The 27,393-nt window shown below is 36.9% G+C and overlaps 1 protein-coding gene across 3 annotated transcripts in view; it reads left to right on the top strand.

The window, feature by feature from the left end:
• The window catches only part of SEMA3D (semaphorin 3D), a 196,043-nt gene extending 170,693 nt beyond the window's left edge, over window positions 1-25,350 (top strand). For all 3 annotated transcript variants that reach the window (XM_036105527.2, XM_036105526.2, XM_078060099.1), the window contains 6 exons: window positions 234-322; window positions 2,158-2,199; window positions 4,994-5,151; window positions 7,580-7,644; window positions 14,744-14,883; window positions 22,841-25,350. In XM_036105527.2, the coding sequence (XP_035961420.2) occupies window positions 234-322; window positions 2,158-2,199; window positions 4,994-5,151; window positions 7,580-7,644; window positions 14,744-14,883; window positions 22,841-23,266 (920 nt within the window). In that variant the 3' untranslated portion in view covers window positions 23,267-25,350. The remainder of the gene's footprint in view (window positions 1-233; window positions 323-2,157; window positions 2,200-4,993; window positions 5,152-7,579; window positions 7,645-14,743; window positions 14,884-22,840) is intronic.
• Window positions 25,351-27,393: the final 2,043 nt, after the last annotated feature.

Here is a 27,393-nt window from a genome sequence, read left to right as displayed (position 1 = left end):
ACATGTCTTTTAATATTTTCTTTATAAATATGTTTTATGAGCTAAAAACTATCATGTTTTGGAAGGAGAGAATCCAGTCCACTAAGCTTCCCTTCTTGCATGCTTTATTTAATCTGATTCTTGAGAGGCATTGAAAGAAAAATGAGGGGAACAATGTAAGTGTTGCTAAGCATATACTTACAGCCAAACACTGAAGTAGAAACAGCAGGATCATAGGTCATGTATTTTTTCAGACATTGGGACAGTCCTCAAAGTGGTCAGCATTTCAAAGGAGAAGTGGAATATGGAAGAAGTAGTATTGGAGGAGTTGCAGATATTCAAGGTAAGACAGTCCATAGTTACAGAAGAGATGGTGAAACTTAACAGCTCTTGGTATAGAACAGTATATTTAAATACATTATCACTTTTCCTGGAGATGTCTGTGCACTTAGCTCCTTTACTTTCCTTCTCCTTAGGCAACGGAAAAAAAGTTTTAAAAGCAACTGAGAATGGGACTCCCCTTTCCCTGTAGAATACCACTAAATTCAGGGCTCCTGGGATTGCCCCTCATTACTTTATTCTCTAAGCATATGGTCAGACAAATCACCACAGTAGATGAAAGCCTGGGGTCTCTTTGACTATCCAGATGCTTTTCTACTTTATAAATTCTACTTTTCAATTTTTCCTCAATTGAATTTGAGAAAACTGGAAGAGTGTATAAATCACACGTCCCTGCTTTTTTGTAAGGAATTTTTTTTTAAAGGTTGTATGATACGTAAGTCTTCATTCTTTATGTATGCTACATTCCCTTAAAGAGTTACTAGATCTAAAATAATAGTTTTCCGGATTTGGGGAATGTCTGACTTTTAACAGTACATTTGAATTGTGGTGTTCTTTGTAGATGCTCAGTGACATTTAGTTTAAAATTATTTTCTGGGAATAACATTAGAAATAAAATTGTATTTCTGAGAGGAGCCTTTAAAAAATATGTTGTTCCTTTCGTAACATTTTTGTTGAGATGGTTCGTTAAAATGGGCTGTTTCCCTGTGAACATCTATTGCCTTAAAATGGAGTAGAGCCCTCCATGGGGAGGAAAGCAAGGTAATTAACTAGCTGAGTTCCCCAGGATCCTGTTTACATTGTGATGATAATAGTGGTCAAGGAGTTAACTAGAACAAGATCTGCTATCTGGCATCTACCAAAAACAGTCTTGGGTGGTTCCTGAGGGAGAAGCCGATGTCAAATATACGTGTGAACCCAGAAGCCAAAAATAAAACTCCCACAATACCTAGGGCACATTAGAATAAGGTTTACTTATTGACTGTTAGTGATCAAGAGGAATTGTTCAGATTCCACTGTTAAGATTAAATAATGAATCTGTTTTCTTCATTTAAAAAAAAAAAAGTTACTGGATAGAACTTTCTCATTTTAACATCTTCCTTTCCTTTTTTATGTATTTTCTTAAACTTTTGATATCTGCTTCTGTTTATTGGTTTGAAAATATTGGCCAGTGAGAAATGAATGAATAGTAAATAGGTAGATGATAAGTAGATGAAAAAATTTTAAAGCATGCCATCCTTTAGTTTGGTAGCTTTTGTGTTCATATTTCTAATTTTATATTGCATGCACAAAGCCATAATTTCTACAAATAAAGCTAGCCTTAGTGCATATCACAAAATCATGTGCATCAGTAGCTTGCAGTGTTCCATAAAGAATATGCTCATCCACAAGGAGCACTATAACTTTTCAGAACTCTGCTACTTGAACAAGTTTTTGAACTACTGATCTAAGTAAGAGCAGGACGAGGTAATAAATAATTATGGAGATGTTCTTGTCAACACTAGTTTGAATTATATGGAAGCAGTTAAGATAAGCAGATTTAGAAGGAGAAGCCTTGTGGGTAACTGGGAGTGATTTTCAATGCAGAGTCTTTCTTCATACATTTAGGTAATTTTTCTGTAATAAGATACTTTAAAATAACTATTTTGATAATTTCTATTAAGGTAGAATTACAACACATTGGAAGGAAATAGCAAACATTAAGATCCTTTTCCCCTCCTGTGTAACAGACCCTTGAAGTTTACTTCAGTGATCTTTGGCACATGACGAAACAACATATTGGCTACTATAAAAGACTGTTAATGGTTATCTTTATTAACATTTGACTTCTTTTTTCAGCACTCATCAATCATCTTGAACATGGAGTTGTCTCTGAAGCAGGTACTTTCTAATTTTTGTGTAAATATTAGCTACCAAAGCAACAAGTTCCTCGAATTCAAGTTCAATTTAGGAAAAATCTATTGAAGTTGGAAGTTAAATTTTAAATAATATAAAAAGCTCTAAATTATTTGTTTCTTTTATAACCTATTAGAGGCCACTGTGGCAATCTTGTTTTAGGAGAAGTAGAACCAAGTACCATTAAGTGAATGATATATTCTCCCCTTCCCTTGGCTCTTGAAAACTGAGCTCACTTTCTTTGTCTCTTGAGGATGTGTTTCTGTCAAGGCCATAAGAAATTCATGTAGAATACCAGCCCTAATCACTAAAAATGATTTTTAACCAGGGAATCTAGAAGTGAGACTATGGACTGTGGTGGCGAAGAGCCCAAGAGTCAACCTCCATCCTTCCACTTAGTATCTGACTCCTGGAATCAATTTCCTTAACGGTGAAGTTAGGGAAATAAAATCCACCTCCTAATAAATGGATGCTGCATGCAAAATTCTAGACAGAGAGTTGGTACATTGTGAGTGTAAAGTAAATGGTAGCTAATAATAATATTTATTAGATTCCACAGTTCTCAGATATGATACTCCAAATCCTAGTTGATTCAAGAGGTTCAGACTTGCATGAGGCTAAGAAAGTTATGGGACAATGTGTTGAACCATAAGGTGTTGCCAACACTGTCTTAATCTACTATGCCTAGTAATGATACAGAGATTATTAGGGAAAAGATCTAAACAGGTTTCTTCTTTGGTCTTTTCCATTAATTTCTCCACTCAACATTTAGTTCTTGAAGGTCTACTACTGCCCTTGGAGGGTACAGAAATGAATGAATGGCATAGCCCTTAACTTCCAGAAGCTCACAGTGGAACCAGGAGATGAAGAGGGAGCACACTGACAATGCAGAGCGATAGTGGAAGCACATACTGGGGGGACACAGGGGAGTCTAAGAGGGAGCCAGGTGGAGCAGGGGAAGACAGCACAAAGAAGACCATGTACCCAAACTATGAAGGATGTTTCAGTTAACCAGATAAATTCAAAGAGGGTGGGATGAGGAAGCCTATGTCAAGGGGAGGAGGAGAACATTTGGAAAGGTGTGAAGAGCGAGAGACCATGGCTTCTTCTAGTAAGTTTGTGAACACTTAGAGCGAAGGGCTTATGTGTATGCAGGAGGCAAGGAGACTAGAAATGAATCTGGGATTATAAGACAGAGCAAGATTAGGTGCATTCTTCTATGTCCTCCTAAGAGGTTTAAAAATTTTATCTAAGGACAATGAAAACTTTTAAATATTTTCAGCAGGAATGTGTTGTGATAAGATTTTCCTCTTAGGAAGGTCGATGTGGTGTGGCAGTGTGGCAGGATGGGCTGAGTCCTGGGGTTGAAAACAAGACTGAAGCCAGTGGAAATACTAGGACACTTATAAGTAATCCAGGACAGAAATGATTAAGACTAAGGTGGTGACAGTGGCAGAAGCAGTGGAGAGGAAGAGAAGGAAGTCAAGAGCTCTGTGTAAGAGAAAGGAATAGATATGGTGGCCAACTGAGAGAGAGGGGACTCAGGGACAACTGCCCCCTTTGTGTCCTGGGTGACTGGGGACGTGCATCTCACCAAGGCAGGGTAGCAGGGCTAGATTGAGGGCAATCAGTATGTCCACCTCAGTGTTGTTTTCAAGATGCCACTGACTCTTTGGAGAATAAGAAAGGCAAAGGAATGAGGATAGAAAAGAGGGGACACCTAACATTTAATGCGAAGAAAGGAATCATCAAAGGAGACCAAAGTCTTAGGCAGGAATAAAGACGGAGCACAAGGAAAAGTGAAGAGAGTTTCAAAGAAGATGTCATTCTTGGCGTCAAACACCACAGAGAATTTAAGTAAAACAAATACTGAACAGGGGGCATTGCATTTAGCAACCGGGAAGTCCTAACTGACATTGTCATGGGCTGGAGAGGTATAAGACAGATTTCTGCAGGCTGAGTACATGTATGATGTTTATGTCAATATTTATTTCTCAAGTTTTCCCCTTTGTTAAATGTTTGACATGGTCCAGGAGTGTTGACCATGAGTTCCCCCAAGGCACAGACTCTGGCTTATTTAACTATATCATCCCTCTCCCTACGTCCTCCAGCACATACACTTAAGTGAATGCATCTAAAGAGCAGTGCATCATTTTCAGGACTTATTTTCAAAATGGGATTTTATGTGCTATCCTGCAGCCTTTCATTTGTGATACGGCATCTTTCAAGCCTCCTTAATACTTTCTTCACGGCAATACTAAATATTTTCTCTCCCTCTTATAACCCATTTTCCTTCAGGGATCAGCAAATACTTCATTAGCAAGTGAGATGGTTCAAACCACAAGAAAGTTTTATAAATCCTTTTTCAGTCATCTCTCATGGAGGAAGCCACAGCAGAGGAAGACCATCAGTGTTGCCTAAAGCATCTGTGCTTGATATAATCTACCAAAGCGTATTTTCAACCATTGAGAAAGAATTTGACGTCTTAATTCCTCAGTCTAACAGCTGGTTTTTGACCTTCTTAAATTACAGCCAAGGTTATTCTAGCTCTAGAGCACTGTCCATTCCAGTGTCAACATCATCCAACCCCCATCCTGCCAGGAGTAGAAGTGATTGACTTACCTTACTCTTTGTTATGTTTCTGCACAAGTGCTTGTGTTCTGTATAAGGGACACTTGACGAGACAGATTGAGGTCTGTGGTGTGGTATTCAAGAAAGGGAAGTTTTTAAGACTAGTCTGAAAGATGCTTCCAATTCATTTGTCTTGCCTGATTTGTAGCAACAATTGTACATTGGCTCCCGCGATGGGTTGGTTCAGCTCTCCTTGCACAGATGCGACACGTATGGGAAAGCTTGTGCAGACTGTTGTCTGGCCAGAGACCCCTACTGTGCCTGGGATGGAAATGCATGCTCTCGATACGCACCCACTTCAAAGAGGTAAGAGGCGCAGTGAGTTAAGGGATAGCCTTCTTTTCTACACAGTGAATATCTCACACGAATACCTTGTCAGAGTTTAAAGAGAAAATAGATTGCAAACCATGGTCTGCTTTAAGACTATTACAATTCAGTGTTGTTTCACACGTGTGCATAAAACTCAGTGTTGAAGGAGGATAAAATAGAGTGTTCTGAAGCTCTGAAATGGGGAACTTTAAAAGTTCGGATAAATTGTTTATATTCTTTTCCCTCATCTATGTTAAATACTATTACAGGTTTGTTTTCCTCGAGTACTTTGCCCTTGCTTTCATTCCTCCCTTCTTCCCTTATTTTTAAATATGTATATACTTTGCCTTACTGTTTTGCAAACAATGTATGAATATATGTGTTTGTGAAAGTGTGGATTATATACAGCCCACAGCACATCCCAGTGACTGGGTACAATTTTATTTTTACTACAGTAACTCTAACTTGGTCAGCTTCTGCCACTCAGATATACTTTAAATGTCAAAATGTTGCCCTGCTGTTTGCTGTTCATTGCTTTATGTGCTCTTAAAAATCATCCTATTTTGAGCCAACAACACCCAGCTAGAAATTTCTTCTAGACACACATGGGCAAAAGCATCACAAAGTCATTCAAGCACTGATCCAGTTTCAGCACTGTTTTCAATAGCGAAATAATTGGAAAGAACCTGAATGCCATCAATATGACTGATACTGGCTAAATATATAATGATAATAATTTTTTAAATGTGTATTTTAGTAACTTTTTTTTCCTATAGTATTGTTCAAAGTGTGTTTTTCCTCTAGGTAAAATGTCAGCAAATTGTATATGGTATTTTTTTTTTAATCTTTAGGTCTGTATTAACAAAATACGATGGTAACAGGTGAATATATAGTTTAGTCCCACTAGTGCATACAACACTTGTTTCTTGTTTGACAAATCAGTCAAATTTCAAATTCCAGGAATCACAGATTGAATGTAGAGTACAACAGCAGATACTGCTTAAAATTAGGAGATATTCTATATTCCCTGAAATTTCTTCATTAGATATGAATGGAGAGATACTATTATTACAAGTCGAAAGTAAAAAACCCCAATATTTTATTATAGTTTTTGGCTAAGAATATACTTATGATAGTGAGTCCTTGGGGAATATTTTTCTTTTCTAGAGCTAAAAAACAAGAGTGCTCATTAGTTGGTAATGAACCTTCAGTTTGACGAATTGACCCTGTTTCTCAAGAAGCCAAGATTTAAAAACATTCTTGACCTTATGCACTTTATACCATCATAATTTTTCTTCTTATATTTCCCAAGACTGTATCTCTGATCTTGCAGACATGCCACGGTGATATTTTCCCTTACCTTAACATAACGTGCACGTGAGCCAAAAAATGTATATGATAGATGAATCTTGTATGGGGTTATCACCTGGTCAGCACTGCCCTTAAGGAACACCCTAGATATTGCAGAGTTTACTGTGACTTTTATAGTTGCTGAAGTGCCAACATAAAATAGCTAAAGCTAATGAGAATATGCTATAAGAGATTAAGACTTCTTTAATTTTGATCTAGCAGCTTTTTTTTTAAGCAATAGCTACTGTTTTCTCTTAAGGAACAGATGTAACAATAATGCACACCACCATTATTTATTATTATCATTGTCTCTACTCTCGGAAAAACAATGTGAACAAGCTCTCAGCAGTGAGACAATGTGACAATGAGACAGTGACAATATTTAACTGGTGACAATATTTAACTGGTGACAATTCATGGTTTCATTCAATCAGTAAATGTTTAGTAAGTGATTTCCATGTGCATATAATTGTCCTGGGGACACTTTGGGACGAAGCAACTCCTTCGAGAGCTTAAGATTCTTTGGGGAGATGTCATAAAGCACAAGGAGTGACTTTGAGCCATTCCTGCCATATCAAACTTGTACTTCCATTTGTGGTGACAATATTTAACTTGTTGCTTAATCAAATCTATGTAATAATGAATCTTCCTATGGTGAGGAGTTGTGTATTTATGTTTACTTTCCTACCCACTAACTAAAGCCCTTATATCTTATTACTTTCCCACTGACTGATTGAAAAAAAAGAGGGTAGGGAGAGTTGTCCCTGTTGGATGGATCTGAAACCAGGATTCTGTTTATAGTCAACCTGTTCTACTGAATCATTTGTCAAAAGTCAGAGGAGTTAAATAAAATTCAAGTCAACTTATTTCCAAAACAGGATTCACTCTGTTAGGACTCTATTGTTAGTAGTATTTGAATTAAGGTTAGAGTGATGGGAATATTGCCCTGTATTTAAGCTGAGCAGTAAGACAAACATCGTTCTGCTTCTGCCACTGTTATCAGTGTTAGAGGCAGAGTTTATATAATCCGGCTCTCATGCCTGATGTTCTAAACCATTTAATCCCTTTTCCATAGGCGAGCTAGACGGCAAGATGTAAAGTATGGAGACCCAATCACCCAGTGCTGGGACATAGAAGACAGTAAGTATAGCTTTAATATGCTTTTTTCCCATTTAAAATTTTAAGCCTATTCTTTGTGTGTCTTTTTATTATATGACTTAAAATATCTATTATATAGGAAGCTCTTATTTGATATAATGTGTATGTTCTGGAAAAGCAACAGGAGATTTTATAAATCAACCCCCTGTCTACATGCCTAAGTGAATAATCCTTTGTTATATCATTATTTGTTTCATACGTCTTTTAAAATTCCTGTCCTTTTTTTTTTTGTACTTTTTACTGCCTTATCCATTCTTGTAAAGTTTAAAAACTGCTAATAAAGATAAAACAGGATATAGTCCAAAACATATGGACATTTAGGGTAAACTCGGAGACCCTCCCAGAAAAGTCTGATGAGCGTGTAGGCACTTGTTAGAAAGTTAGCCTATGCATTATTTGAATTCGTGTATTAATTCATGGTTTCATTCAATCAGTAAATGTTTAGTAAGTGATTTCCATGTGCATATAATTGTCCTGGGGACACTTTGGGACGAAGCAACTCCTTCGAGAGCTTAAGATTCTTTGGGGAGATGTCATAAAGCACAATTAGTGAAATGGGAGTTTAACAAAGAGAGTGATCACCAGAGGCTGCATTGTTCAGAGAAAATTTCATAGAAGATTTTGAGAGCCTGAGTACGAACGGGACAGAGTGGAGAATAGAGAGGACTTCTGTCGAGTCTGATAACAGAGAAAAGAACCTGTAAGAGTATATATTCCAAAGCTTTGGTTGCGTTCCACTGTCAAGCTCTACCTTCAGACAGAAAGTGTATGTGCCTGCCTGCGTGTGTGCGCGGGCGCGCGCACACACACACACACACACACACACACACATGTGCGCACACGCGCGCACTCAACTGGAGGAAGGAAACTGCCTTATCACACTGTTAGTGACGGCCCCGCACTGAATAAACAACCCAAACTTCATAGTCTGTAACTGGTGGCCTAAAAGTTTTGTAGTTTAAAATCAATTATTTATCATTCATAATTTCACTCTTCTGGAAAATAAGCTCGGGTCCAACATTGTATGTTTGACTCCCCGTTTTAATGTGTGGGAGACTCCCTGTCACGTCCAGGGTTTTATTTAGCAATTGTAACCGTGTGCTCTGATACGGTTCTTCATTCGTGCACGTGAGATTTATCAGGAACCATTATAGGTATTGCGGATACACCCGCAATAAATAAAGAAAACAACCCGCGCATCCGTGGAACTTCTGTTCAAGTTGTGTTAGGGGAGGGAGCAGGCGGTGAACTTAAAAAACAGTAAAATATATTCTCTATTATGCTAAGCGAAATAAGTCAATCAGAGAAAGACATGTATCATATGATCTCACTGATATGAGTGGTAGGGGGTGGGAGGGATGGGGTGGCTGGGTGATAGACATCGGGGAGGGTATGTGCTATGGTGAGCACTGTGAATTGTGTAAGACTGTTGAATCACAGACCTGTACCTCTGAAACAAATAATACATTATATGTTAAAAAAAAGAAGAAGAAGAAGAAGACAGCAGGAAGGGAAAAATGAAGGGGGGGGAATCGGAGGGGGAGACAAACCATGAGAGAGGATGGACTCTGAGAAACAAACTGAGGGTTCTAGAGGGGAGAGGGTGGGGGGATGGGTTAGCCTGGTGATGGGTATTAAGGAGGACATGTACTGAATGGAGCACTGGGTGTTATACACAAACAATGAATCATGGAACACCACATCAAAAAAAATTAATTAAAAAAATATATATATATTCTCTGTCAGATAGTGATAAGTGTTGTAAAGAAAGTGACACAAAACAATTCCTGCATCGGGTGGAGAGAGCTACTCGCCATATCCTGTTCCTGCTACGACCCACCACACCCAGCTTTGCTCATCATCAGCATCACTGCCCCAATCCATTTTTTGTCAAGGTCTCCAGCAGTTTCCTCCTTGCTGGATCCAATGGCCAATTTTCAGTTCTCCTTTTTACTTCTAAAATGTCTAACTCCCTCCTCCTTGAAACACATTCTTCGTTTGTCCCAGTTCTTATGGTCCCATGAGAGCTGATTGCTTATTATTTAGGAATTTTGTGAGCTTGTTTTAAACCATCGGTGGCTTGATTTCAGCCATAGTGGGAGTTTTTACACCAGGAAAATGAGCAAGCACTACAAATCAGGGCTTTTTGTTTTCAAAGAGTGGGTGTCCCAACACCCGTGGGCTTCATGGCCCCACATCCTTCAGGCTTTACTTTATTGGCTGCTCCTTCTGAGTGTTCTTCATCTGTCCTTTTCATCCCACCGTCTAAACAGAAAACCTCTGCCTCTTCACTGCCTAACACCATCAATTTCAATATGATCAGAGGCAATTCGCTCCCCAGCTCTGAGGCCAGTTCCAAACCCTCTCCTGTGTGCCAGATTTGTATGACTTGTATGGGCAGCCAAGAGCTCCTCTTAGATACCTAATAAGCATCCCAAATTATATCTGAGAAAGAATTTGTGGTGTCTTTTCCTGCAGACTTCATTGTTCTGCAGGCTTTCCCATATTAATAAATAGCACCCCCATTCACCCAACTGTTTAGGGGAAAAAAGCAGCTAGGTGTCATCTTTTTATTTTTCTCTTCCTTTCACATCCTAGTACCAACCTCTCAATAAGTCCTTATGGTCGCAACTGCACCTACTTCTTATCCCCTCCGTACACGTCCACTTAACTGAAGCCACCACCATACCTCTCCAGGAGCTGTTTATCTGGTTCTCCTGCTTCCATGCTTGTCCCTGGTCAATCTCTATCCCACTTGGTAGCCTGAATAACCTTTTCAAAAACTTCAGCTAGATCACATCATTCCCATACTCAAAATCTGTCACTAGCTTCTGAGAACAGTTAGAAAAAAATCCACAGCATTTACCATGGCCTACAGACTCTGCTTGATCTGGTACATGCTCTGAGCCTCTCTCTCGTCACAGTCACATGGCTCACTCACTGGCTTTCTCTTTTTCAAAAGCCCCAGGCTGGTTCCTGTGGCAGTTAGGTTTCTGTTTGTTTCCTCTGTACCTAAAGAACGCTTTCCTGCAAGCAGCTCCATCTTCACGCCATTTAATTTTATGTTTAACATGTTAATTTCTCAGAGACACCTCTTTTCACCATCCTATCTGAAATACCTTTCTCCCCGTTCTACCTCTTACTCTCTAATCGGCTTTATTCTTATTTGTAGTGCACAGCAGTGCCAAATACTATATTCTTTATCTATTTCATTCACTTGAGGACTTTGTCTCTGTCACTGGAATGTATACTGTGTTGTAGGCACACAAGAATGTTTGTGTAATGCGTGGGTAAAGGGAAGGATACTTAGCTGGACGGCATTCGAGCTGCACTAAGAGAGGAAAGACAAATTTTAAAGTAGATGAAGCACCAATAATTGAAATCAGAAAGACCTCACATACGTTGGGCTAAGTTTGTGAGTTTATGTTTGTCCTGCAGGTTATAAGGAGTTATTTCATATTTCTAAGATAAATCATTGTTTAAAAAATAGAATTGACCCCTGTATAGGAGAAGCCAGAGACAGAGAATCAACTCTGGGGATTCAGGTAGAAGTTATGAGGGTATTTACAAACTAAAGTATTTGCAATCTTAAGGAATTTTTTTGTTAAGTTATAATTGACATATAACATTATATTAGTTTTAAGTATGTAACAATAATGATTCGATATTTGTATACATTGTGAAACAATCACAGTAGGTATAGTTAGCATACATCACAACACAGAGTTGCAAAAAAAAATGTTTTCTTGTGATGAGAACCTTTAAGAGGTACTCTCTTCGCAACTTTCAAATGTGCAATACTGTATAATTAACTACAGTCCTCATGCTGTATATTACATCTCTGGGACTTATTTATAACTGGAAGTTTGTACCTTTTGACCCCCTTCACCCATTTTACCCACCTTCCACCTCCCACCTTGGGTATCCACCAATCTGTTCTCTGGATTTATGAGCTTTTCTTTTTCTTTTTTTTTGCTTTTTTTAAGATTCTGCATATAAGGGAGATCATGTGGTATTTTTCTCTCTGTGACTTACTTCACTTAGCCTAATGTCCTCAAGACCCATCCATGTTGTCACAAAAAAGCAAGATTTTCTTCTTTTTCATGACAGAAAAATATTCCATTGTGTAGATATATACCACATCTTTTTTATCCATTCATCCTTGATGGCACCTTCGGTTGTTTTCATATCTTGGCTATAGTAAAAAATGCTGCAGTGAACGTGGGGCGATATAGCTTTTCAAGTTAGTGTTTTTATTTTTTTTTCAGGTTAACACCTAGAAATGGAATTGCTAGATCATATGTTAGTTACATTTATAATTTTTTGAGGAACATCTAATCTGCTTTCCATAGTGGGTGCACTAATTTACCTTCCCACCAACAGTGCACAAGTGTTTCCTTTTCTCCACATCCTCGCCAACACTTGTTATTTCTTGTCTTTTAGACAATAGCCAGTCTGACAGATATGAGGTGATATCTCACTGTGATTTTGATTTGCATTTCCCTGATGACGAGTGATGTTGAGTATCTTTTCATGTACCTGTTAGCCATCTGTTATGTTTTCTTTGGAAAAATGTTTATTCAGTTCCCCTGCTCATTTTGTGATTGGATTACTTAGGGAGTTTTGCTATTGAGTTGTATGAATTGTTTATATGTTTTTGATATTAAGCGCTTATATGATTTGCAAGTATCTTCTCCCACTTAGTCGGTTGACATTTCATTTTGTTAATAACATTCTTTGTTGTGCAAAAGCTTTTTAGTTTGATGTAGTCCTACGTGTTTATTTTTGTTTGTGTTGCTTGTGCTCTGGCATCAAATTAAAAATATCATCAGTAAGATCGATGTCAAGGAGGTTACTGCCTGTGTTTTCTTCTAGGAGTTTTATGGTTTCAAGTCTTACATTTAAGACTAAAATCCATTTTGAGTTAATTTTTGTGTATGGTGTAAGATAGTGGTCCAGTTTCGTTTTTTGACATGTGGCTGTCCAGTTTTCCCAACACCATTTGTGAAAGAGACTGTCCTTTCCCTATTGTATAATCTTGACTCCTTTGTTGTGAAATAATTGACTATCTATGTGTGGGTTGATTCCTGGGCTCTCTATTATGTTCCATTGATCTGTGTCTATTTTTATGCCAATACCATACTGTTTTAATTACTATAGTTTTATAATATGGTTTGAAATCAGGGAATGTGATGCCTCCAACTTTGTTCTTCTTTCTTAAAGATTGCTTTGGCTATTTGGAGTCTTTTATGGTTCCATACAAATTTTAGGATTGTTTATTTTTCTGTGAAAAATGTCATTGGAATTTTGATCGTGATTGCATTGAATCTGTAGATTGCTTTGAGTAGTACGGACATTTGACAATATTAAGTCTTTTAATCCATGAGCATGAAATACCTTTTCATTTACTTGTGCCTTATTCAGTTTCTTTCATGAATTCCTTATAGTTCTTAGTGTGCAGGTGTTTCGCCTCCTTAGTTAAGTTTTGATACAAGTGTAAATGAGAAGTTAAAAAATAGGAAATTTAAAACTCAGAAATGAAACAAAAATTATTGGTGACAACAATAAAGGAATTTCCTGTCAAACTGACATAGGAATGACTTTGTGTCGAAGGGTCACTGTTTTTACTGATTTGAAAAAGGATTCTGTACAATCAGCTATTTCACTTTTCTTGTTGATTTTGCTAATTTATCTTTTACTAACTTGACCGATTCTTTGGTTGAATCAGTCTAATTTAGCTTCTCCCCAGCCCTTGCCCCATCACCTGACAATCAGCCTGCAAGCTCCCTGCTTTGTTCACAAACTCCTTTTTCTCAGGAGAATGGCATCTGTTACTATGAAATAATGCGTGTCTTTCTCTTCCATGATTGGCACTGGCGATCTTTCTATGTGTTAGGAATTTATTAACTGTGAAAATCATAGATATAATCTGTTAAATTGGCAGGGATAGTGGATATCTTACAAGTTTCAAATGGAATTCACACATTTTGAAAGTTAGATGAGGTTAATTCATAATGGTGTCAGCACGCCTGACTTAATCATTGCTGGTAAAACACAAACAAGTTCAAAAGAAGTTTCTTCAAAGGAAAGTCTAACTATTGGATAAATGTGCATTCATGCCATTTGCTGATAATTTTGTGTGCTTACATTTAGGATTCACAAAGGTCCCTTAAGCCTTACTCTTCGTTTATGCCTAAAATGCTAAGTAGGCCCATCTGCAGAATTGAGACATCTGAATATATGATGAAAAAGTGCATGTTTGGGCCAGGCTGAACAGCCGTCATTTTTTATTTGATCAAATTTGAGCTACAGATCTTAGATCACACATGGGACACAGCCTTTGGCTACTCTGAATGGAATGTATTTCAGATGCTGCAGTTGATTTACGAGAATAAGGTGTCTGAGACACTGTTCCTTTAGCATCCCATTAACTATCTTATAGCAAATGCATGTTGGCCTTAAGTACCCCTCTTTGAATAAAAGAGAACCGTTTTTTGGTAGATAATACAGATAACGTCCACATTCAGAGTATTAGAGCATCTAGCTCAATATCATCTTTATAGAAGTTTATCAAGTACAGACCATTGTACTTACTTTGTTGGTATTAAAATGTCTTAATGTTATATGGTCAGCCCTGTGGATCAATTCATGATAGAATTTCTCTTAAAAGATGAAGTAAACTCCTCTTCTGGAACTATCCACTAAATTGGTTATATTTTATACAAATTAAAACGTGTGAAGCATTAAAAGACACTAAAATTTTATTCAGTTCAGCTCAGAGAAAGAGATTCAATGTTTAGAGTTAGGTCTTATGAATTCTTATTTAAAAAAAAAAAACAGTTGCAAATAGTTAATATATTCATGAAAGGGTAAAAATTGCAATGCAGGGATAGAGTTTTAAAAGTCAATCTATTAGATAATATTTGACTCTTAGGTAACAATATCATATCATGAATTTCCTCTCTCTTTAATAATGTAAAATGAATCTTTCCCCCATAGCATCTGTTCTAAATCAGTCTATTTTCCCATTGCTTTTAAAATAAGGTCAAGGTTAATCTTCTATTCCATGTTTGCGTTTCAGGCATTAGTCATGAAACTGCTGATGAAAAGGTGATTTTTGGCATTGAATTTAATTCAACCTTTCTGGAATGTATACCTAAATCCCAACAAGCATCTATTAAGTGGTATATCCAGCGGTCAGGAGATGAGCATCGAGAGGAGGTGAGTTATAGTCATCAAAGAATGACCACCTTGAGGGAAATAGTGTTGTTAAAGTTAAATCAAGTTTTGGTTGAGAGAGATGTCCAATGTTCAGTGCCATACAGTGCTCTCACCACTATTTGATAAAAAGGAAAATAACAATTTATACTCACTAACATGAAACTTAATGCATTTGAGATAAAAATAGGACAACTTATTACAGATACATTAATAAAGTATATTTAAAAGCAGATTGAATTTTTATAAGAAATTTACATAATTTTTTTCAAATTTTCATTCTCATAGATTGTCTATATTTTAGAACAATTCCCTGATTAAAAATAAGAACACAGTATTTTCCCCCACAGTAGGATAAGGACTAAATTTTAACTCATATTGTGTTTAACTTATATCATAAAACAGGTTGAATACGTATATCAACAGAAAGATCTATCTTTATCATATAATATGAACAAGTTGGATAACTAGCTGGACATGTACCTTTTCACTCTTATGTATTAAAATTAAATCAACAGAGGGAAAAGTAACGTGGATGTTCCCTTTATCTTTTGACTTTTTCTGTTTCAGTCTTTCTAGGACATACATAGGGGTTGAAACAATCACAGAAATTTTGTGAGGTAGATAGGTTAAGTATGTTACTGAACTTAATGGGACAATTTTGGGTAGCCTGAGAAATCCTGTATTTATTATTTGAGTGCCATGAAACAAAGGGTAATTGGCAGGGTTTTTATTTTTCTCTTTCAGTGCCTAAGAGAAACCAGCGAAACTCAGTATAGAGTTCTAATATTCCCAATATTAAACTGAAGACACTGTAATGAGTTATGCAATGAACTCAGGATTCAGAATTAGATGTTCGATTGAATCCCTGTCCTAGGTCCTTTGATAATATCACTGAGTCTGCATGGGCCAGAATTAAATAACGTGAACAAAATAAATACAAAAGTTACTATGAAAATAAAATGAGAAAATACAGAGGAGAATGTGAATTTCAAAGCAGAGGATTATTCACAAATGTAAAATACGTATATAAAATTGTAGATACTCTCTATCAGGAAGATGTGTGAAATACGAATTAGCACTGATCACATGTTCAGTTGATGTCTGAGGATTTATGAGCAGGTTGTAACTTCTCTAACACTCAGTTTCTCTGTCATATAAACAGGCCAACCGAATGCTCTAAAATACAACCTCCTTGATAAGTCTATAAACATTTAAGGGATACCTGGGTGGCTCAGCCAGTTAAGTGTCTTCCTTCAGTTCAGGTTGTGATCTTGGGGTCCTGGGATGGAGCGCCGCTTTACGCTCCCTGCTCAGCGGGGAATCTGCTTTTCCCTCTCCCTCTGTTCCTCCCCTGCCATCCCCGCTCATGCTCTCGCTCTCTGTCTTTCTTCTCTTGAATAAACAAATAAAATCTTTAAAAAAAATAAAATAATTTATGCAAGCAGTCAGACATTAGTATAAAATAGTGGTTTTCAACCGTAGGAGATTTTGCTGCTACACCGTCCACATCTGGCAATATCTAGAGACATTCTTGGTTATCACAACTGGGGTGGGGGGAGGTGGAGGGTGCTCTTGGCATCTCGTGGGTAGAGGTCAGGGATGATGCTAAACATTCTTCAGTTCACAATCCCTCACAATAAAGAATTCTCTTGCCCCAAATCTCAGTAGTGCTGAGGTTGAGAAGCCTTGCAGTAGAAGGACCAAATTTTATCATAAGAAATTGATGTAAAGATGTGTTCCACCATTACATTAAGGTGGTAAGATCTTTCTTTTCATCTGAAATCTTTGAGAACAATTTTTTTTAAAGATTTTATTTATTTATTTATTTGAGAGAGAGTGAATGAGAGAGAGAGTGCACACATGAGAGGGGGGAGGGTCAGAGGGAGAAGCAGACTCCCTGCTGAGCAGGGAGCCCGATGCGGGACTCGATCCCGGGACTCCAGGATCATGACCTGAGCCGAAGGCAGTCGCTTAACCAACTGAGCCACCCAGGCATCCCGAGAACAATTTTTTTAATTAAAATATTGACTCCTGGGGCACCTGGGTGGCTCAGTCGTTAAGCGTCTGCCGTCGGCTTAGGTCATGATCCCAGGGTCCTGGGATCGAGCCCCGCATCCGGCTCCCTGCTCAGCGGGAAACCTGCTTCTCCCTCTCCCACTCCCCCTGCTTGTGTTCCCTCTCTCACTGTGTCTCTCTCTGTCAAATAAATAAATAAAGTCTTTTTGAAAATAATAATAATAAAATAAAATATTGACTCTACATAGTTAATACCAAGGGAATACTCCAGTGTTCGTTATGTCAGATTTCTCCAATAAAACTTGATTCTTCATCATTACTGACATCCATAAATTCTGAGATTATGGCATATCCATATTTATGCTAAATATGGATTTATTTTACGGGCCCCTTTTTTCCCAGTGTATATTAAAGTATTATATGACCTGGAAGTAATTATGTAACTTTGAAACATAAAGCATTAACGTTTTATCAAAGAAATACAGGAGGAATGTTTTCTGAATTTTTTTAACATGCAAATATTTAGTTACATTGCAATATTTTACTTTTAAACGTCCCAAACTAGTATTTTAATTTTATAGTCAATAAATTTTGATAACCTCTCCTCAGCTAAACATTATTCTTTAATAATTATGTTTCTTCCATGGCAAATTTAATGACTTTTAAAAAAAATATGGTACTCTGCTTGGGATAATCTCTTACCCCAAGTTATAGGTGTATACATTTGCCTATTCATGTTTGCGTTCACATCTTTTATCTTCCTGAAAAGGCAATGAATTACTTTAATGTACCTTTTAAGAGTGTATCACCCAGTCATGGTGGTACCATGCTCCATGAATTTTAATGGAGCAGAAATCGTGTATTTTACTTCAAAGCATCCTAGCTATAATATTCCAACTGGTATTTTCATCTACCTTTGTAAGTAGGTAGTTACACATTGTCCAGGATATGCGATCCTGCTTCCTGAGCTGAGGAAAGGGGCAAGATCCAGACTAGATTTGAAGCACTTTTCCCAGCAGGCTACCTTCTGCTCCTTACCAAGAAGGTCACAGTTTGGAATCTTTCCCCCACTGAAAAAAAGCCTGTGGGAGGGACTAGAATCTCCTGTGGCACAGAGCCTGTCACCAGCTTATTCTCTGCCAGGAGGAGAACATTTCCTTACTGAGCTGTTTCACAGTTGGGTGCTATTGGAGAGGTCATGAGTCACTTATCTGCTGACTTCCTTATAAAGCTATTCTTGAAATTGATGGTGTTTATGCTGTAAGTAGCGAGTTAATCGGCAGTCCCTGAGCTTCTGTTGTACTTTTGGGGTCTGAATGACTAGAAGAGGCAATACCTTATGCCATTGCGGTAGTATTTGTGTGTGTGTGTGGCTTTTAACAATTATTTTTAAAACATCTTCAAATATTTGTATTTTTCTCTCTGTAGGTCCTTGTTTTATTGTTGTTTTTTCTATTATAAAAGCAATATAAATAGTTTTGAAAATATAGTGACACGTAAAGGATTATGAGGCCTCTAATGATGTCTATTCCAGCTTTTTTTCCACTAACCATTACACTGTGAGCATTTTCCTTATCATTCAATTGTAATACCATATTTTTCCTGTCCCTTACACTCACTACCCTGATGCCACAGTCATCCATGATTATTCCATGTTATTTAAATAACAGGTTTCCTCTTAAAAAAAAGTAGTCAACTTCTTGATATCTAAATCTTCCTCTGCTCTCCTATATGCTTTCTTAGGATAAATCTTTTGAAGTAAAATAACTGAGTGAAAGTCTTTAATTATCTTTATGGCTTTTGATAAACAACTATATGTTGCTAATTTCTCATCAAAATCACCACATTCGTATTTTTTCTGAACTCCTGAGGCAAAATGGCGTATTACAATTTAAGAACATCCTTACTAGTTTGATATGAAAAATGTCGTATTATGCAAACATGTTATGTAAATATTTTTTTTAAAGATCCATTTATTTATTTGAGCAGGGGGAGGGGGAGGGCAGAGGGAGAGAGAGTGTCTTAAGCAGACTCCGTGCTGAGTGCGGGGCCCGACACGGCTCCATCTCACAACTCTCAGCTCACGACCTGACCCAGAACAAGAGTTGGACGCTTAACCAACTGTGCCACCCAAGTGCCCCTGTAAATATCTATTTCTTTGAAAATTAGTGGATGTGAATTTACCTTGTCATGTTTCTTGGCTGTTGATTTCAGTTGTGTTTAGTGAAGTGCTTTACCCATCGTTTGCTTAGTTTACATTGAAGTATTCATTTAAAAATGATTTTCCCAAGCCTTTTATATATTATCGATGTCAACAATCTAATGTTATACATATTGGAAGTAACTTATTATGTTTTATGTCTCTAAATTTTTTTGTTCCTCACAAAAAAGAGTTTTATATTTTATATAGACAAATCTATAGATTTATATCCCTATGATTTCTCACTTATTATGCTTAGAAACTCCTTCCTGGATGAAACAGCAAATGTGTATTTTTCTAGTTACTTTATGATGTTATTATTACCATTGCAGTTTACATTTTCTCTTTACACTTACTTGAGGATACCAAATTAATCTAGGGGTTAAATATGTATATATTCACTTTTTCTTTTCTTTTAAATAAGGAGTTGCCTCTGCACTACTTTTAAATAAGTCTTCCTTCTATGTTTGTTGCAGAGAAGAGATATTCTTGAAGGCCTAGTCACTTCCAAGACACATGCAATGCTTTAGCTATGAGGGAACTGACAGGTGAATTATCTGCAAAGGAATTACCATTAGGCTGCTATTATCGGAGAGCAGAGTCCCCGACCTTTACCTGCTGCTTAGTACCTAAATGTCCTTTGTCCCTCTCCACGTTACTCTTTTCATTTTAAATGAATTGCCCTTCACTGAAGATCTACATTTAGTAATGCCAAATATGTTATTCTTGTTCACATTAGGCAAATGAATAGTCGACCCCAGTTCAAGCATGGTTTTGATTTAGCTGAGCGGTTTTTACTTATCACTTTTAGAGTGGAGAAAATTCCATGAGTTTAAATCAGTGGCCAGAGATTACATTATCTCTTTGTAAAGGAGCTGAATTTTCTAAATGGACTGTGCTGAGATGTCACTGTCCAGATACAGTCTGCGTAATGCATCCTCTTCCAGCATGGAATGAAAGCAGCACAGAGAATGGGAATGTAAAGTAGGCCAACATTAATCAGTGCTTAATTTGGGCGGTGCAGATTCCTGTCTCTAAATCGCAAAAATAAAAATCCTAGGAAAATATATCAATCCCAACTGTATTTTATTAGAGATATGATTTCAGTCAACACCTGTTTTTGAAGATTCAGAAAGAAAAAACACTGAAGTGATCAAATAAACATTAGATAAATCCAGAAAGAAATTTATTAAAGCAAGTTTTATATCTATGGGTCCAAAGACAAAGAAAAACTAAGTGTTCCACGGAAGAAAGGAAAAGGGAAGGACCGCAGGGGAGTAAGGAGATGCTAGGTGTTTATGAAACTCTGAGTCCTGTAGCGATGGACATAGTCTGGGAAGGAGGGAAGGGGAGCCGGACTTCAGAGTAAAACAGATAAACAGGATACAGAAAGAGAATAGCAAAGATAATGATGAAGTGTTACATAATGTGTGCAAAATCAAAGTCATAATTTCTTCCTGTCAGGAGATTAAAGAAAACAATAAAAAGTAGTGAGTCTGAGCTGTGACAATCTCTAAAAGCCACATGAAGTGCAGTTTAAGCATTAGCGAGAGTCCCAGTGATGGAAAGGAAATCTAGAGATGAACTGGAACTGAAGTCACCCACTTTGATTGTCATGCTAATAACCACGCGCCATTTTCTATTAGGAGACTTACAAAAATAAAGGCTTCAATGAATCATGGAACACTACATCAAAAACTGATGATGTAATGTATGGTGATTAACATAACATAATAAAATAAAATTTAAAAAATAAAATAAAAAAAATAAAGAACTGAAAAAAATAAATAAATAAAAAATAAAGGCTTCAGAACATCACCTCTCCAGCTCTCCCGTAACATGGCAGTCGTCTATAATGTTGCTAATAATACTTCACACTTTAACCTTCAAAGAGCTTTACTTTTAACCCCCCAATTACACCATATGCTATGTCACCAACTTGATAAATGGAAGACCAATCAGGGAAGATAAATGAGTAATCATAGGAAGCAGAGTCTGCCGATAAAGACCAGATCCTCGTCTGTGGAGTCAGAGTTTTGTGATCTAAGATGTATTTAAAATTTAAAGAATAATTCATACAATAAAATTATTTAAAGGAAAAGGTATATGTAGTGTGTTAAATTTGAGTTTGATATTTCTGTTTAAGATTGGCCCTTGAGAATCCTCCCAATTCAAGTTCACATTTACTTTAGGCATGAGGGTCCCCAAATCTCTGAGAATGTAAGTGAATTCAACATTAGCGTGTATTACAACAGGATTTTAAAATGCTTGGGCCTTTAGAATAAATCCATTCTGAAAAAAAAAAAAATAGTACACACCCAAATCACCAAATGGGGAAAGTTAAGGGAAACAAACAAACAAAACCCCGATGGTGTGGATTCAGCCTAGGAGGAAAGCAGGCTGAGACCATTCAGCCTCATTAACCAGGGATCTGCGCTGTGACCTGCCTCGGCCTCGAGTGGTACCCCACCAGCTGCATTTCTCTGGCATAGAGGGTGGTTAGTTAACTGGGCCGGTAGCCAGAGATGTTTCTTTTCCTTTTCTCATATTTCCAGAATTGGAGGGATTTTTTCCTACATATTTTTCACATAAAGATGCGGAGTCGAGTCCACCCACTGTGAATAAATTGAATTTAGCTGTCTTTATGCCTCCTTGATTTCCATCGGCTGAAAGTCTACAATACAGGGGCAGATGTGTAAACTGGGAAATCTTCCAGACTTCTTTGTTGTTGTTGTTGTTATTCTACTTAATGCCGAGACACTCAACAATATCCCACATGAAACAGGGCTCTGATGTGGCGAAACAGGCCTCCAGCTTTATGGAAGATAGGTTTGCTCTTCACACCAGCCTGTGGGCCAGGCAAGCTCAAATGTTTGAATTGTCTTTCAGTACTCTTGCTTCAAAGGGTAAAGAGCATCACATTTCAGGAGGGGTTCTTTTTGTTCACTGAGTTTTCTCACACTTGAAATCACATTACTACGTTATAGTATACCGAGGTATGGCAAATATTTCCACAAATGTCATAATCTCGAGTATCACACGTACACACAGTATCAGCATTCAATCCATAGTAAAAAGGGAAATTCAGCTTTAAATGTTGCTAACCTTCGGACTATGGTCCTACTCAGTTACAGCTCAAACATCCAGAAAGCTGTATCCATGCTTTTCCATTAGACTTTTAACAAGTCACCACTTAACAGTCTCCAAATGATATTCAGCTCGCTTATTGGGTGATATCCAGAAAAGAGAGTAAATTCCTTTTGCGATCGTAGTTCTATTTCTCCATTACAGGTAGTAGCGTGCCCTAAAAGCTCTTTTTCTGCACAAAGGCTGTCCATGTCCAGTTCTAGCTCTGAAATTTAAATACCAATTAGTGTTCTTAGTATACTACTTGGTATCTGAAATCTCTGTAAAGACAGTTAGTTGATAGTTTCCAGTTTTACTTCAGTGGTTTTTCTAGCTTTTCATTCCTATCTGTAGACTGGGAGAAAAATTAACTATATTCCAGAGGTTTAGTTAGATAATAATGAGAGGCAAACATGCATGTTTGGGGGCTATTACTTTAGTGGAATTTTTTTTTTTTTTTTACTCTCTTCATCTATGGCTGATAATATTGTGCTCAATGACAGAGATGGGGATTGATCTCTTAGGTTCATCTAAGTAAAACTATGTGGCCTCTGTTCCTTTGCTCACGGCCCTCTCTGTTTTTCATTTATTACCTACATTTTTCCAATTCTGCAGTTGAAACCTGATGAAAGGATCATCAAAACAGAGTATGGGCTACTGATTCGAAGTCTGCAGAAGAAGGACGCTGGGACGTATTACTGCAAAGCACAGGAACACACTTTTATCCACACCATAGTGAAGCTGACTTTGAATGTCATTGAGAATGAACAGATGGAAAACACCCAGAGGGCAGAGCACGAGGAGGGGCAGGTCAAGGATCTGTTGGCAGAGTCACGGTTGAGATACAAAGACTACATCCAAATCCTTAGCAGCCCAAACTTCAGCCTCGACCAGTACTGTGAACAGATGTGGTACCGGGAGAAGCGGAGACAGCGAAACAAGGGCGGCCCCAAGTGGAAGCACATGCAGGAAATGAAGAAGAAACGAAACCGAAGACATCACAGAGACCTGGACGAGCTTCCTAGAGCCATGGACACGTAGCTGTCTGTTTAATTTAAAGAAAGGAATTCTTTACCTGCAAAAATACCGTCTTCTGTTTTGTACACCCCGTATACTAACTCATAAGAGCTTTCCATGGAGTTTTGCTAAGGCAAAGAACACAAGAACAGTGATCTGAATAAGACTATATATGGTCAATATGGCATAGTAAGGGCAAATAATTCAGCTGGACCAGTTTTCCAAGAACTAAACACGTACCTGCAAAGTATCAGAATTATCCTCAAAATCGGGGCTTTACATTTGTAAATGTTTGATGTGCTGAGTTTTTGAATTTATTATGTCATGTAAATAATTGAGCTGAGCGAGCATCAAATTTGATATTGCAATAAGGTGCTTTATTTCCCTTGTATGGCCATTAAGCATGGACTTGACCATGCAGTTGTGCTATATATGTGTTCTTAGGAACAGATACATCATTCCACTCTAGAACTGGCTACCTTGTGGTAGGAATTGGAGGGAAGACACAAATTCATACAGCTCACGCTATCAGCAGGAACTTTCCCAGGGAGCCCTTCACTCTTGGTGCAGGGTTTAGGAATTTGGAGAGGTGCGTTATTTCAGACCCCAGAGGTTACATTCGGTGTACTGCGGTGTGATATACTGAAGGATGTAAATGGTCCTCCCGGGATTCCTTATGCCTTGTCAAGAGTAACAGGTTCACAGAGAGAAGTTGGTGCTCGGTTATGTGTTTTTTAGAATATATGCTGAGCTTTACAGGGACAGAACGTTTCATAAATATTTTAATAATATATGAGAAAACATTTTAATAAGGGAAACACCATGATGTATACTGCGTCCTAATGGGAAGGCATGCAGATGGAATTTGTTAAGAGACAGAAAGAAAGAAAGCCATAAATTTTGGCTTTGGGGAAAACTCATATCCCCATAAAAAGGAAGAACGATCACAAATAAAGTGGGCAAAATGTTATGTAGCTTTATTCACTAGAGTATGAGTAGCTGCCAATTTGTAATCCATCTGTTAAAAAAATTCTACCTTATAACAAACTGCTAGCGAAAGTCTGAGGAAAAGTAAATTTTCTAAAAGATCATGGGAAGAATGAACACAAATTTATTTACAACCAATGGGACTTCAGTAGTACTTCCTCTCTCTTTTTCTAAAATTTCATTATACTCTGTAAATTATTTCCATTTACTGTCTTTATTCTCTCCTGAATATTGGATTATTGGATTTTATTTGAGTGAATAGGAAAATAACAATATATACATATAGAGAGAGATAGAATTAGGTAGACAACAGAGGTGGGGAGCGGGGATATATATTTGTTGAGTAATAGAACAAATGCAAAAATGTTGACAACGGAAAGGGTTAAATTAACTCTTTGACATCTTTTCTTCACACGGTATTTTTGCATTTCCCAAGATTGTATGCTGTAATTCAAGTAGCATTGTTTTAGTAATTTAACAATAAATAAGCCTAATGCATGTAAAGAAACCAAACTCACAGCATTAACATAAACATTTTTCATATTTTGTTAGCACTTTCAAATGTTTCCAATTTGACTTTCCCTCTGCAGACGTATGGTATGTTTCCTGCCTGTTGGAGCAGAACTCACCTTTCCTTCTTGGAACACAAAACCCTTTGCCTTCTTCTGTTTTGCCTCTTCACGCCCTTTTTAGTGTGAAATGAAAAATTAGTCACTTCCTCACATGGAAGGCAGCCTTTCAGAAAACTGAATAGCAGACATTGCTCATCTAGCATGCATTCTGCATGTCTTGAAAGAAGAGCCTGTGAGAACCTGTGTGGTTAGAGGGTGCCTTATGAAGAGTTTCGGTATCATGTCTGTGACTGCCTTTATGTTGGGAACATTCAATCTTACGTTCATTTTCTTTGCCTTCCTTACCTATCTCAAAGTAGTCACACGACTGTATGAGGTTAGGTACCCCTTTTTTGAAATGATACCCGTAAATATTTGTAGATGTTTCACTAGATGGAAAACTTGAAGGTTTTTTGTTGTTGTTGTTGTTGTTGTTTTGTCTGTTTTGTTTTTTGTTTTTTAAAGTGAACCAGAAACAATCACTCTTAAAAAAGTAATGCAGAAGAATAGCTGTGGCGGGGGGGCGGGGGGGGAGGGGGCGGGATCAGGCTGCTAATTGAATATCATAAGGAGAGTGTTTGTAATTATTGACTTGCCAGGTTTAATTGTTCCAGGAACTCATGACAAGCTCAAAGTAAATAAATGGGAGCATGTTTCATTTTTAAGATTTCCTAAGATTTGTATGTCAAACAGTCATGATCAAAGTATAGGTGACTTTGGGAAAATTACATGAAGCTCAAATGTTAAGATTGATGTGTAATAAATTTGGTTTTCATCAAAATATGAATGTTCAAGCCATTTTTAAATTACTCCTTTCTAATCTTAATTATTTAGATAAAGTTTGGGAAACTTTTTTTACTTTACAGCTAATATTTTGGCTGCTTTGGATCTAAAACATTAATTTATGATAATTGCTTAAATATATTTGAAATATTGAGTAAATATTGAGTAAAACAAAATGTCATATAATAAAAAAACATATGGGCAAAGATTTATGTGTATTTATAAAGATAGAGGACATCTAGGCTACATTTAATTTTTTAACCTTTTAATTGCCTAGAACACTTACAAGGACAGTATGAATATATTAAGTCTAGAGATGAGACACGATATATACTTCCTCACCACTGAAGCTTTTACCAAATTTTCCTTGAAATAATGAAAAATAAAATTATAGTTAATAGTTTCAGATATGTTTGTTAAGAAACTAGCTATCTATGGAGAGGTCTTAAAATGTCTGCCTATTCTTGGTTTCATATTTTTCTCCCCTGTTTTGAATACATACGTCTTTAACTTGCATATTCTCGCCTGCATTTCATTCCAGCTATTTATGCTGCTAAATGGAATCCTGCCTTTCTGCATACATTTACATTCACTTTATTGGGAATTTTAAGAGTTTGCTTGGAAATGAAGAGTCTACGTAATTAATTTATGTAGAACCTTTTTTTTTCCCTCCAAAGAACTCAACACACTACATTCATATTACTGAATAAACATTTCTGAAAACCAACCAAATTACCTAAGAGATGGAAAAATAGTCATAGAGAAATTCAGAAATTTGCAAAAGCTACAACAGAATTATAATCTACACCAAATCTCATCAATCGGTTGGCTAACTGATGTTCATTTACAATATGCTGCCTACAAAATGGTATTACTCTTGAATTCTGCTTTTGTCTATATTTCAGTTCTTTTATGCTATTAAGTTTTGTTCCTGCTGAATTGTATAGACTCGATTAAAAAATAAGTTTACAGTGGCCAGTGCCTGTTTTTCAACATTATCAAAAGTAAGCTTTCAAAGACGATTTTCTATTATCCAGATGTCCACAAAATATTAAGCTGAACAATAGCATTAATTAAACACTGATATTTTAAACTTAAATATAAGCTATATTTCATATATATCATAAATACAAAGGGAAATTAAAACTGAAACAGCTTCTCTTTAGAATGCTACATTTGTCTTAGACAACATGTTGGAAAATGGATTAGTCTTATTGGGAATGGACAGTTTAGAAAAAAGATATTTGAAGTGTTTTTATAGAAAAATATATTTTTTCTCACAGGAAATAACCAAAATATTTAAATAACTTGGCTTACATGTGAGGTTAAAAAATAAGATCTAAAATGCCAACATTCTACATATTGACAGTGCAAAGACAGGAACATGCACATGATTTATACCTCTCATTTAAATATTTTGTAGTATAGTGTATTTATGGTAAGTTTGAGATAGATGATTTTTTGGGGGAAGGGCAACAATCTATCAGTTAATCATGTAATTTAATTCCGATATTATAAGTGGCTACCAATCAATTTTGAATTACAGTTTTGCTATTTTAAAAGAAATGTAGTCTTGTAATCTAAAATAATCGAAAATTGTCAAATGTATATTTTGGTTGTCTTATAATAAAACACAAACATTAGTGTTCTATGGTTATAAACAGAATGTTCGTTTGTGTGCAAGTTTTGTTTTCAAACCCTAAACGTGGTAACCAGATTTTTGACATGGAATTGCACTAAATCAAATACCTAAGAAAATATTTCCTGAAA

Source organism: Halichoerus grypus, chromosome 12, assembly GCF_964656455.1.
Source record: "Halichoerus grypus chromosome 12, mHalGry1.hap1.1, whole genome shotgun sequence".
NCBI lineage: Eukaryota > Metazoa > Chordata > Mammalia > Carnivora > Phocidae > Halichoerus > Halichoerus grypus.
This window is presented reverse-complemented; position numbering and strand designations above follow the sequence as displayed.